General features: G+C 40.8%; 1 protein-coding gene across 1 annotated transcript in view; it reads right to left on the reverse strand.

Moving 5' to 3' along the window:
• Positions 1 to 13,144, reverse strand: part of SORBS2 (sorbin and SH3 domain containing 2) — a 747,676-nt gene that overhangs the window by 15,990 nt on the left and 718,542 nt on the right. Inside the window, 1 exon segment of the mRNA XM_029586937.1 lies at positions 1,771 to 1,820. Within this exon segment, the coding sequence (XP_029442797.1) occupies positions 1,771 to 1,820 (50 nt within the window).

Consider the following 13,144-nt stretch of genomic DNA (forward strand, 5'->3'; position numbering starts at 1 on the left):
TTATATACGATGTTTCATACAACAGTTCATGAGTTTTTTTTATGACTATGCTCTGTATATAGTTCACAATATGTATCACTTAATAAAACAGATTGAACATACAAAAAAAAAAAAAGATGAGGAGGGGGCAGCACAGTAATTGTTCACACAGGGCAGCAAAAAATGCTAGCACTTACCCTGCCTGTGAGAGTAAGTGCCGGTGTTTTTTATATGAGGGTGAATGTGTGTGTATTTGAGAGGTGTGTGTATGAGGGTGTGTATGTATGTATGAGTGTGTGTGTGTATATGAGGGTGTGTGTATGTGTGTGTGTGTGCATGAGGGTGTATGTGTGTGTGTGTATGAGAGGGTGTGTGGGTGTGTTACGAGAGAATGCCTATGTGTGTATGAGACGGTGAATGTATAGAACAGTGAGTGTGTGTGCCTGTGTATATTAGAGAGTGCCTATGGGTGCGTATGTGTGAGAGGGTGCCTGTAAGTTTGTATGAGAGGGTGCCTGTGTGCAGGGGTAGGGATGGGAGTGAGAGAAATGAAGCATGTGTGTGTGTGTGTGTGTGTGTGTGAGACAGGAATTGTGTGTGATTCTCTACTTTTCCATTGTTGCACTGCATACAGAATTTGGCTTGTGGTTTCTGTTTTTGTCTGCACATGTGTGTGTGAGTGTGAGTGAGAGATAGAGGAAGCCTGTGAGTGTATGTGTGTTAATATGTGAGAGAAACACAGAGGAAGCTTGTGTGTATGCGAGAGATAGATGGAGGAAGCATGTCTGTTCTATGTAATACCTTGTTCTATGTAATGCCTTTTGGCAATTTTCATGTTCTGTTTCAATGTAAACCGATGTGATCTTTATTTCATATAGGAACACCGGTATATAAAAATCTAAAAATAAATAAATAAATAAATAAAAAAATGTCTGTGTGAGAGAGATACAGAGGAAATGTGTGTGTGTGAGAGAGGTACAATCCTAAGATTGTTGTATAATGGTGGCATGCGTGCACACACACACACACACACACACACAATATGCTCCCTCCCTCTCAAACACACACATACATGCTTGGTGAGAGACAGAGGGAGTATGTGTTTGTGAGACACACACATGCACTTTCTCTGTACCTCTCTCACACACATACTTCCTCTGTGTTTCTCCCACTCAAAGATAGGCTTCTTCCATCTCTCTCTCACCTACACACACGCTTCCTCTGTGTCTTTCTTACATGCTAACATACACACACACACACACACACACACACGTCCTCTGCCTCTCTCTCACATGCACACATGCAGACAAACACTGAACTGGAAACCACAAGCCAGATTCTGTAGGCAGTGCAACAATGGAAAAGCAGAAAAATCGCTATTCTTCAAAACAATTGAGTGGGATATTTTTAAAATCCTTATTAGTTTTAACTATTGGGTGTTGTTTGATGTGTCTACTGTTTTGAAATATTTTATTGATGTTTAGGAAATTTTAAAATTACATATTGGGGAGGGGGGGTGCGCCAAAGAAGTATTTGCCCCAGGTGCCAAATACTCAAGGTTCGCCTCTGTCCTGGTCTTTGGAAAATGTTCCCCTTCCTATACTTTATTGAAGCCTGTCAAATATTTGAATGCTTCTATCATATCCCTCTTTTCCTTTTTTTCCTCCAGCGAATATATTTTGAATGTCTTGCGCCTATCTCTGTAGAAGATGTGGGCATGCCAGCCAACTGAGCAATTTAGTAAAATGTCATGCCTGTCCCTTTAGAATAACCGACAAAAGGAATACTCACGGTTCTCCCACGTTGTGTATATTTTCATGGCTGAATACGGGTCGCTGTGGCTATAATGAAATAATCATAACTCTAAATCAGTGTTTATACTGTTAATGTCTTAAACAGGCATCAGAATAACCTGATGCCTCCTGAACAATTACAGTGTCCTTTGCAACCAGGATATTTTGCAAACACATGGACAAGAGCAAGTAGCAGGAAAAAGCCACAAATTTCAAGACATGAGAATTAAACATCAGACACCAAGCTCTTAACACACATACACTGGAACGTCTTCATGCTTAAAAGTTCTGTTTCTGCTTTTGATTTTTCTGCAAAGGTTTAGAAAGATTGTAGCCCTTGATAAGAGCAGCAAATCTTGCACACAAAGTTTAGTAATAGTAAGGTATCACTTACTATTACTGAGCAGATAAGTAAAACTCCCACTTACATGATATCTGCCTTTAAAAGGCCTGATCATTAAATGCTTCATTCTTCTATGAGTGTAAGAGAATTATAAAACCCTTTGAAGATGGACTGTTACCAGCACAATCATGAGGTTATAATTCCTCTTCTCCTTGCACAGGCACCAGTTCTGTGTGAGTATCAACCAGTCAACAAAATGAACACACTCTACTCCAAAGCAGGCACCACTGTACATGCAGGATACATGGGAAAACTGTGCAAAAGGCTTCAGACACAATGCAATAAATGCTATGAAGATGCTAAAACACACACACACACACATTTCTGCTGCCTATCATTTTTGCGAAAGTACCATATTTTGAAAATAATTCTTTATATTTTTATAGTATACCGTGATTTCCATTTTTCACAGTTATTGTTTTATCAAATTTTGCTATATTGTTGCAGAACAAAACCTTTTTTTTTTAATATGGAAATAATAACAGGTAGTTTTCATACACTTGGCTCACTGCCCATCTGTTTCCTTATTGTTCTTTGATTCCAGATAAAGATACAGACAGAATTCACCCTAGCGATTCATTGGAGGACCTGAGTTAAATTCCCAGGTCAGGTCTTCCATTTTCTGGGTTGCCTGGGCCTGGGGATGCATAGGCAACCTTCATAGCCTCGGGAAGAGGGAGGCCCTGTCATTGCATCATGGCAACATCTAGTGGCCAGATGTAGAACTCAAGATTGCAAGGTTCTGGAAAGAGCCCAGTGCATGTTCTCCAGTCAAGATCTGTTGCTACAATAACTGAGCTAAGTAAGCTGGGAGAAGATATGAAAAAATTCCTGGGTATTTGCAAATGAAAACTCATGATACAGTAGCCTAACAGTTTTGCACTTTCAGAAAACTTCTTCCTAGTTAAAGTTGTCATTTTCTGAGGGCAAGTTCTGGGGCATATAGATGCATGAAGGATATCTACTCAATTCTGCTAGGTGTGTGTATTGGATTTAGGGATGGAAAGCCTAGCCTTGCAGCCGCACAATTCAACCCTAAAGCTTCCCTGTTGATGGGGGCAGCAATCCTGCTTTGTCCCTGTGAGGTTTCTCTCACAGCACTTTTAATTGTTCCACTAGAGAAGGAATGTGTAAGTGGTTTCACAGAGGGCCAGACGAATCGTTTTGGTGCTTGTGGAAGAAGGTTCATTCGGTTTCCCCCACTTAAACTGTAAGGGTCCATATGAGCCGCTGAGCGAAACACCCCCAACTTAGCCAGCTATATTATAGTCAGATAACTCTTTATCTGGCTAGAATATAGTAGCAGCTTAGACATTTACATGGATCACTTTTTATATATCTGTCTAATTGGCTTTTTATATAGTAGCTTAAGTTCAGAAGATATTACATTATACAAATTTGGTTTAAAAAATTAATATATTTTCTGCCATTGGGTAACCCCACACAGAAATGCCCGAGGCGAGTGCACCTCTTTCTCTGCCCTTGCTAGAACGCTGATTTCACAGATAGTTTAGAACCACTTATTCTCCATGGCCTTTATTTCAGAAAAATGCAAAATAAAATATCCTGAGATCTAAGGTTGGGTTGCTTCCTCTCTGAAAGGCATAGGCCTGCTTCCACTTTTACACAGGCATCTTGCCCCTCTGAAGCCTCTGCACAAGCGACTGCCCCTTGTGCATAGGGTTGGACGGACTCATTTACAGCATGCAGGAAGCTGGCTGCCGCAGGGGCCAGAGTGGGTATATAACCGTGTGCTGGCAGGGGACTCTGATCATTCCACACAGGGTGCATTATAAAAAAAATGCACAGCTGCGCACTGCGATTAGCCCCATGTAACCAGATTTTCACAGCTAAACTTAAAATCTGGCCGGTACCTGTAATCCTGCATATCTGAAGCAGAATTTCCCATCAAGCTTTGTTTAGGAGGAGCTTTTCATGGTTTTTGATACCGGCAGCTATTGTTCTACTCTGTATTCAAATCTCACACTGTAAATGGCCAATGATATCATAGCAATTAAACATAGATGCAAATAAGTCAAAAACACAGGTACTAGAGTATTATTTTAAGATGGATAGTGTTTAAAGAGATGATAACTGTGATGATGAAAATGATGAAGTACATTGGTTCAATTATGAAACTATGGGGTCTATTTACTAAACCACATTAAAATTGGCTGTTAACCCACAATAATGGCTGATTATAACCTGGATGTCAGCTGCAATTTCAACATATGATTGACTAACGGGAATAGACCTTTTAGTAAATCTGGTATTAAAACCAGTTTTGGCAGTAGTGCATGGCCCAGTGTGGTCCGCAGTGATGGCAGGCCCAGTGACAGCTACAATCCTCTCATCCTTCACAGACTTAGAAGGCTCCACAGACTTAAAAGACTGTGTCTGGCAGCCTGATCCCCTCTTATCACACTCCCCTCCCCAAGGCTGCACAATCTGAAATGTGTTAGCCATGTTCTACCAGGTATACTGTTTGCTGCTATGGTTTTGTTTCAGGGTTACCTGGTGGGCAGATATTATCAAGCTATTAGTATAAATTATGCTATGATTAGTGCATTGGTATATGAGTTACCGTATGTGTTCTATCAAATTTTAATCCACTAAATAAAAATGTATTCCCTGGGACCAATCACCAATCCCAGACCTCAAAAGCTGTCTCTGGCTATCTGATTTCTCTTCTGCCCCCTCTCCCACATCCTGATCCTGATCAGCGGGCTTTGGGGCCCCGATCCACTCTCCCAGGCTCCCCCTCCCTATTGGAGGTCTTCAAAAGGAAAGCTGGGAGCAGGAGGAAGTGCTTCTCCTTTCTGCTTTGCGGGTGTGAAATTCAAAATTGTATCCAAAAATCTTATGCACTCTTTTGGGATTGGGTGAAGGGATTGGGCCACTGGGGCTGGAATTTGAAGTCTCAGGTCGGTGGGGGGAGATTGTGATACACGCTGGGCCTTGTATTAGCTGCCCAAGATTATAGCTATGGCTTGGCTACACTTCCCAAAGTGTAGTAAAGTTTTAGCATTTGCTGGTGGACTAGTGAAAATTGCAATACTCCATATGATTTGCACTAACCATTTTAACATTAATGAGCTGCTTTGCATGTATTTGAATGTGAGGCAGCTCATTAACATATTTTTGATGTTAGTTCGCATTAAGGTTAACGTGTACTAATGCACTCATATGTGTGAAATAATGTAATCTATAGTGCGATAGTTAATGTGTTTAACGCATGCTGATGATGCTTGTCAATATTAATATGCTTTAGTAAATAGATCCTTTTGCTTTCCAACATTATTAACACAAGGGGAAGGTAATTTTCAAATAATCTGCATGGTCTAAAATCTGCAGGTACTTGTCCCCGGCAGAATTTAGCTGAAATTTTCAAAGTGGATTCAAACCTGATTTGAAAATCTGCAGGTGTGTGCCGGTACGCATGGAACAAAGTTACACCTGCATGGGAGCCAGTGCAGCTTTCTAAGGGTATATTTATGCGCATACTTTTGATGCCTCTTGGTTGTGCACAGAAAATTATATGTGAAGTCCTTCTTGTGTATACGTTTGCACACTCAACCTTTCAGTTAATTTCTAAAAGGCTCCTTATGTGCATAAAACAAGGATTTATGCTCATAATTCCTTTGGGAAATTACCTCTCCCCCCTTCCTCCTGAATGCAGATTGGTTTTGAAAAAACAATGTGAAGAAAATGGTCCCTGAGCTACTCTAGAATCAATGCATGTGTATCACCGAAAGTCTCCGTGAGCTCTGAACAAGCTGGGATGGTGATTCGGTTCTCCTTTCCCTGGCTTGGTATACCTGCACATGCATCCTCTATGTGTACCGCAGACGAAATTATAACATAAGGGCAAGTTTCAAATCTATCCACTTAGATGCAAAGTCTGGAGGGCCTACATTTTCACTCATGGATTTTGCACCCCTTTTTCTAAGAGAATGCAAGAACATACTCTCCCTTTGAAAAAGGCCTCGAAAAAAAGCATCTGCAGAGATTTGCACTTGCTTTTGCCGCAGATATGTTTTCCTCTGTGAATAACATGGGCGGATTTGAACATTATTTCCCTCCCCTGACCTGAACACCCCCTGGGAACGCCTACATTCTATCTGGCTGAAAGGGTGCACGTTGTTGATCCCCACGCATACTTTTAACTAGATAAAGGCTGGGTAATATTTAGACAGCCTATTTAACTGGGTAAATCAGTATTTATCTGGATAAATGGCTTCTGAAAATGGTCTTCATAATAAAGAGTTGCTTGCACATAGATCTAACCTTTGCCTTAGTTATTTCTAGTAAATGGTTGATTTGGTTGCAAAGTCACAAATCACCTCACACTTCCTAGGTTCTATTGGCCCATATCAGTTAGGATACCACAAATGACATCTCACCCATATGACTTCTATTTCTATCAAGCCTTTTTCTCCCAAAGGAAAAAAAAAAGGGTTTACCTCATTCAGTACAATACATCAGACATAAAATAATGCCTTAACCAAGCAGATCTTTGTCTATGGCCAGTAATTTGTGGTTTCGTTCTGAATGTGCTTGTACTTTAAACAATTTAAAAGATAGCAATTTGTATTCCCAGTCCCTGAGGCAGGCAAGGGGGTCATAGTCATCCCACAGTGGCAACATCTGGTGGCTGGATGCAGGGCCCATGATTGCAGGGTTCAGGAAGGAGCCTTAGTGCAAGGCACCTGCCCAAAGACCTACTGATGCAATGACCAGATCAAAGTAAGATGGGAAGGGATATAACATTAAGGCTCATGGTACCAGATCCCAGCCCCTGGTTCTGATCGATCTGGAAGCTCAAAGGGGCAGGAGGAAAAATAAAAAGCACTTTATCAGTCAACAATGAATTAAGAAGGGTGACGTGTTGACCACATGTTTGAAATACTGTGTAGTACACAAAGGGAACAGCCTTCATTTGTTTATTTGAATTTATTACTTGCCTTTTTGAATAAGCAATTCACAAGTGGGAACTTTTGAAAGAGAACAGAGTGAGATGTCAATCTATCATTCAGAGAAATTACTGAATTACCTCATGTTTGAAGCTCATATGCTGTAATTCCACTGCCAATGCTCAAAGAAAGAGATTCACTCACCTTTCTTAAACGTTCACACGTATCTTCCCCTTTTATAAACATCAATAATGTCAATCTAGAATCTAGTAGGCTGATATTCAGCACTTCTGAGCCAGGTAAGTGACAGCAGTTGAATTTCTGGCCCCCTTCAGAGGTCGCCACGTACCTGGATAAGTACTGATCCATCCAGCTGGATAAGTTAGCCGGATATGTATGAATATCTACTTCCCAAAGTACAAATATGGAGGACCAAAATGTTTATGAAAGGTGCGTGAATGTGCAATAATGTAATCTGAAGCTATGGTGATGGCATTATTATATATAAACATCAAGCTTTTAATAAATCAACCATTTTCTGTATATCGTGTGTTGAATATATTCTGTGTATTTAATCTGAATGAACTCAAATCTGACAATTTCTTTTTTTTCAGTGCCATCTTTGTGGCTATTTTCTCCCTCAGTCATCCTTCCCCACCCCAAATGGAATGCTACAAGTGGCCCGAGGGATGATGGGTGCCTCTTTTCTTCCCCAGGCGTGAATGCACCGCCTTCATGGTGTGCCCAGGCCTGGCCAATCTTATCATATGGGAGATTGGAACTCGCATCCCCATGCTCTGTGCTGTGCCCTGAGCCACAGGACCAGCCCAGGTGCCTGGCGATTTTCAGTAGCAATGGGCAGAGCGATTTGCAGCTCATGTCTGATCTAGCGGTCCTAAATATGTTTTTCTGATTGCAATCTTTGAACTGCAATGAATAACCTTTCTGGAAAACTTAGGACAGTGAAAGGCATACTCTTAATCAAGCAAAAGGACAGACACACAATTATAGGGTTGGATCCAACACTTGAATATTTTAGTGTCAAACAATGCTAATCTACTAATGAAATGCATAGGAGCTATTTAACTGAAGAGTTACTCACGTATAATGTATAACTTGCACATGGTTACAGAACAATATGGCCATTTCTATAGGTTCAGTACAGTAAATATAGATGGGGAAGTCTGCAGTCTTAGAGAAACAAGGCTACAGAACACAATGTACCAAGTGAAGACAGGGAGTATTGCTATAGCAATAAAGTTTTTCCAAAGAGGCGCATGCCAGGAATAATACAATCTACAGGACTCACTTATTACCACAAGTTAGTAACAGGAAGGATGATAACGCCACATAATATGTTTAGTTTTTAAAGCAGCACTGCTGGCAAATAAAACCCCAAGCAATTTTTGATAATACAGCTGGTCATCAAAACAAACACAACCATGCAAATCACCTCGTTTGGTCCTATATGTCACTAAACCCTCTTCTTGGTGCAATACTAGCATTTCATGTGTTTGAAAGTTACTCAAAGCCATTTAGGGGGCTGTTGCGACGATGCTTATCAGAGAACCCAGTGCAAACATCACATTGACACAGGCAAACCAGGAAAGCAGCAAAAGTGCATGCAGTAAACGAGCTTTATAAAACCAGCAGCCTTGACTATAATAACAAGGGCACCATTTTTTATGTCAAAAAATTGTGAAAATATTTTCCTTTTAAATCCCATATGTTAGAATAAAAAAACGACATGAAACCTAGAAATAAGATGAAAAATTGGAAGCAGTGGCAGTAAAAAAAAGCAGCAAGTTGATTCTTTAAAGCAAAATCTAGTTAGCACTATTGTTGAAATTAACGTTGCTATAGTCTACATAAGAGCTGTTTAGCAATAGATTATTTTTACTGCTTTGTTATTTAGGAAGGCAATTTTCAGAGCCATTTACCTGAACAAATAGCTATTTACCTTGCTAAATTAGTCTGTCAGAAAATTACCCACCTCTATCCGCAAAGACTTCTGTAGCGTGTGCACTTTTGGCCAGGTTAAAAGGAGGCGTTCCCAGGGACATGATCAGTTCGGGAGAGGAACCCAGAGCATAGCTAGCTTATGGCCGATTTGGCCTCAGCCATAGGCGACATCCTTGAGGGGCACCATCACTTTCAAAATTTGATAGACAAACGTCCGAGCTCCCTTCTACCGACAGAGGCTTGGCCCCTCAAGACCTCAGCTGCCAGGGGGAGTTGGGAGAGGAAGCAATGGTGACCCCCAAATCAGGACAAAAAAAAAAAATCACCAACGCTACCCCCTGCCCATGCGCAGTCAGGTGCAGAGGGGCCCGCGGAGCTGCAAGAAGCAGCATCGGCCTCCCAGCCCTGAAGTCAGGAGCACACTCTGCCAAGTAGCGTCAGCCTCCTCTACTGCATTCAGGGAGAGCGTGAGCTGCGAAAACAAAACATCAGCCTCTCATTGCGCCCCGCAGCCTGAAGAAGTACTGCCCTTCGAGCTGCATCGGCTTCCCACCCTGCCTCAGCAGTCAGAATGAGTGCGGCCCATGGAGCAATAAACGTAGCATCCACCTCCCTCCCCTGGAAGTTGGGAGGAGTCAGCCCATGAAGTAGCATGGATCTCCTTCACCTCTACGCATTTAAGAACAGCCTGGCCCGTGGACCGAAAAAAACACCCAAAAACCCAAAGGCCTCCCACTCTGCCCCTGCAGTCAGAAGAAGCATGCCTGCAAAGAGAAAGAGAGAGAAAGAAGGAGCATGTGTGTTTGTGTGAGAGCGAGTGAGCAAAGGACCATGTATGTGTATGTGTGTTTGTGACTGAGCATGTATGAGAGAGAGAGAGAGCAAATGAACATGTATGTATGTATGGGTGATCATGTGTGTATGAGAGAGAGACACACAGGAACATGTGAGCATGTGAGAGCGAGTGAATAAGTGTGTGTGTGCTCGACTGAGCATGTGAGAGTGAATGGGCATGTGAGTGTTTGACTGATCATGTATGTGAGAAAGTAGAGTTATGTGTGTGTGTATGACTGGACATGTGAGAAAGCGAACAAGCATTTGTGTATATGATTAAACAAGTGAGAGAGGTAATGAGCATGTGTGTATGACTGAGCATGTGCGAGAACAAACAAGCAAGTATGTGTGTATGACTGAGTATGTGTGAGAGAAAACAAGCAAGTGTGTGTAGGATTCAGCATGTGTGACAGCAGAGCGTGTGTGTGATGACTGAACATGTGAGAAAGCGAATGAGCATTTATTTGTGTGTGTGTATAACTGTATATGTAAAAGAGAAAACAAGCGTGCACATGATTGTGCATGTGAGGGAGATTGAGCGAATGTGTATGTGTGTATGATTGTGCATTTGAGAGCGAGCGAGCATGTGTGTGCGATTGTGTATGTGAGAGAAAACAAATGAGCAGTGTGTGTGTGTGTGTATAATTGAGCATATGAGAGAGAGCACAAGCGAATGTGTACGTGTGTATGACTGAGCATGAGAGTGAGGGGTGAACAAGCATGTGTGTGTATGTATTTTTGAGCATATGAGAGAAAATGAGTGAGTGTGTGGGTGTGTGTGTGTGTATGATTGACCATGTTAGTGAACAAGCTTGTTTGTTTGTGTATATGATTGAGCATGTGAGGGAGAGAGTGAATGAGCATGTGTGTGTTAAGAGAAAGGGGAGAAAGTTTGTGTGCAACAGTTTTCCCCACCACCCCGATAATTCACAACAATCTTACAGCATTTGGAAATCAAGGTATGGAACACAGGGAATTTATTAATCCCTGTTAGTTATAATTATTGGGTATTATTTAATGTATCTGCTGTTTTGAAATATTTTATTGCCATGTGGAAACATTTTATATGTGTTTTTAATTATTGGATGCCGTTCTATTTGTCAGCTATTTTGAAATATTTCTTTTTATTAATATGGTTTTACTATTATGATTGTTTTATATTTCTTTATTTTATTTTTTTATATTTTATGAGGAATGGTGATGTTTCTGTTTTGTCCTTGTTGCACTGCATATAGAGTCTGGCTTTTTGCAGTTTCCAGTTCAGTATTTGCACATTTCTATCTATAACGCTTACAGTAGTTTAGTTTACTCTATATTTTTATAATACTTACACTAGTTTAGTACGTATATTGCCTATATATATTGTTTATATAACAATATAAAGATTATATAACTTTATATTGATTATATAATGCTTATATTAGTTAGCTTACATTAATTAGTCCACTTTATATTGTTACAATCTTTTTGAAACCCCAAATGATATAACACTCTATTTTTAACCTTTTAAACATTTCACTATAATAGTCAAGATATACAATAGTTTGCTTCTATCTTGCTTTATTATTATTATATATATATGTAACAAAACCGTAACTCACTGTAATTACTCTGTAAAACAGTGTGACCTATAAGCACACTAAATGTTTATTTATATGTATATATAGGTAACAAAACCTCACCTCGATGTAATTACTCTATGTTCTGTAACAACCGATGTGATACCCTGGGTGAATGTTGGTATATAAAAACAAACAAATAAATAAATAATACATATTATTTATGGTCTCTTTATTTTATATTTAGTGAGAGTCTGTCTATGTTCTATACAAGTGACAGAAGTGAGGTATTCTGCTAGCGTGTATTTTCTGTGTAGTGATCTATAGCAGCCAGGCTTGTTTTGTTTTCCTAATAGGAGGTACATTGTTTTAGGACTTAGTGTAATATTTACAGAGTTGCTTTTTCATAATTAGGACATTTACTGTTTGAGTGCTGGCACTTAGGGCTGTTTTGATATGGGAGATTTACAATATTATAATTGCAATTCAATACATGGCTTTCCAAGGGCCAAACCGACACCCAACATGCATTACCATAGACCTAATATCATATGGGTTCCAAGTTTTTAAATATTTTTTTGAAGGGTTTCTGGTTGGCAACACAGCAGTACATATACATATAGGGCCGGATTTTTAAAAGGTTACGCAAAGGCCTGGCGACACGCAGAAAGCCCCGGGATGCATGCAAGTCCCGGGGCTTTACTAAAGGGGCAGGGCATAGGCGGGGCGGTCTGGGAGTGGGGGTGGGGTAAGGCTCCCGGCACAGCGGCCATATTTTCCGCTATGCTGGGGATCACGTGCCGGCAATTGGCCATCGTGCGCAATAAAAGCCCCATATAACAGAGTGTCCTGGCTCGTGGGGTTGTGTGTTATGTTCAGGTTGAGGGAGCCCTTTTTTACTTGCCCTTAGGTGCCAAATAGCCCGGCTATAGCTCTGGAGGAACCTAGAGCATATGTATGGGATCTTCAAAAGTACATGTGCTATTTTATTTCTCCCCCCACCCTCCCACAAACTCTACAGGCACTATTACTGCATATCCAGGGAGTTTGTCTTTAATCCTTAGTACAATGACCAGGGTATTTCCTATATATATTTGACCAAACTTACTGAAACATTGCAGCTATATGATCTGGTCTATATGTTCTAGTGCTTTCCTCTATTTCATCTTTTAAAATAACATCAAGGCCAATTTATTAAAGCAATTTACAGGTGTAAAAAAATAGTTTTACCCACATTAAATGGCTGAAAATTGCTCTCCCTCAGTGCAGATAAAAAGCAATCCGTGGACTTTCAGCCCCATTCCAAGGAGGCGCTCCTGGGGGCTGTACTTAGGTTGGGGGAGGAAAGGTCGCATGTAGAGGGCATTTTTGAATCTTCGCCCTGACTTTTCTAGCCCCCCAAAAATCTCTCTACGAAAGAAGCAGCTGCAGGGGACCGCATTGACTTTCACTTTGAGAACTGGTACAGAGTGTGAAGGTTGTCCTGCTGCAGTTTTAAAACTGCCCCTAGTCGAGTTCTAGGAGCTGTTTTGGTCCTGCAGAAAACTGGAGAATGACTCCTACAAAGATTCTGCAGTTTCAAATACAAGAGCAAAATACATGCAACCTGGAAGGTCTCCGTTTTCCTGTCCAGACAGACTGGGGAGAATCCTTTTTAGTTACAGAGCCTCTGGCATGTTAAGTATTATAAGTACAAAACCA

The sequence above is a fragment of the Rhinatrema bivittatum genome, chromosome 1 (assembly GCF_901001135.1).
Source record: "Rhinatrema bivittatum chromosome 1, aRhiBiv1.1, whole genome shotgun sequence".
NCBI classification, from domain to species: domain Eukaryota; kingdom Metazoa; phylum Chordata; class Amphibia; order Gymnophiona; family Rhinatrematidae; genus Rhinatrema; species Rhinatrema bivittatum.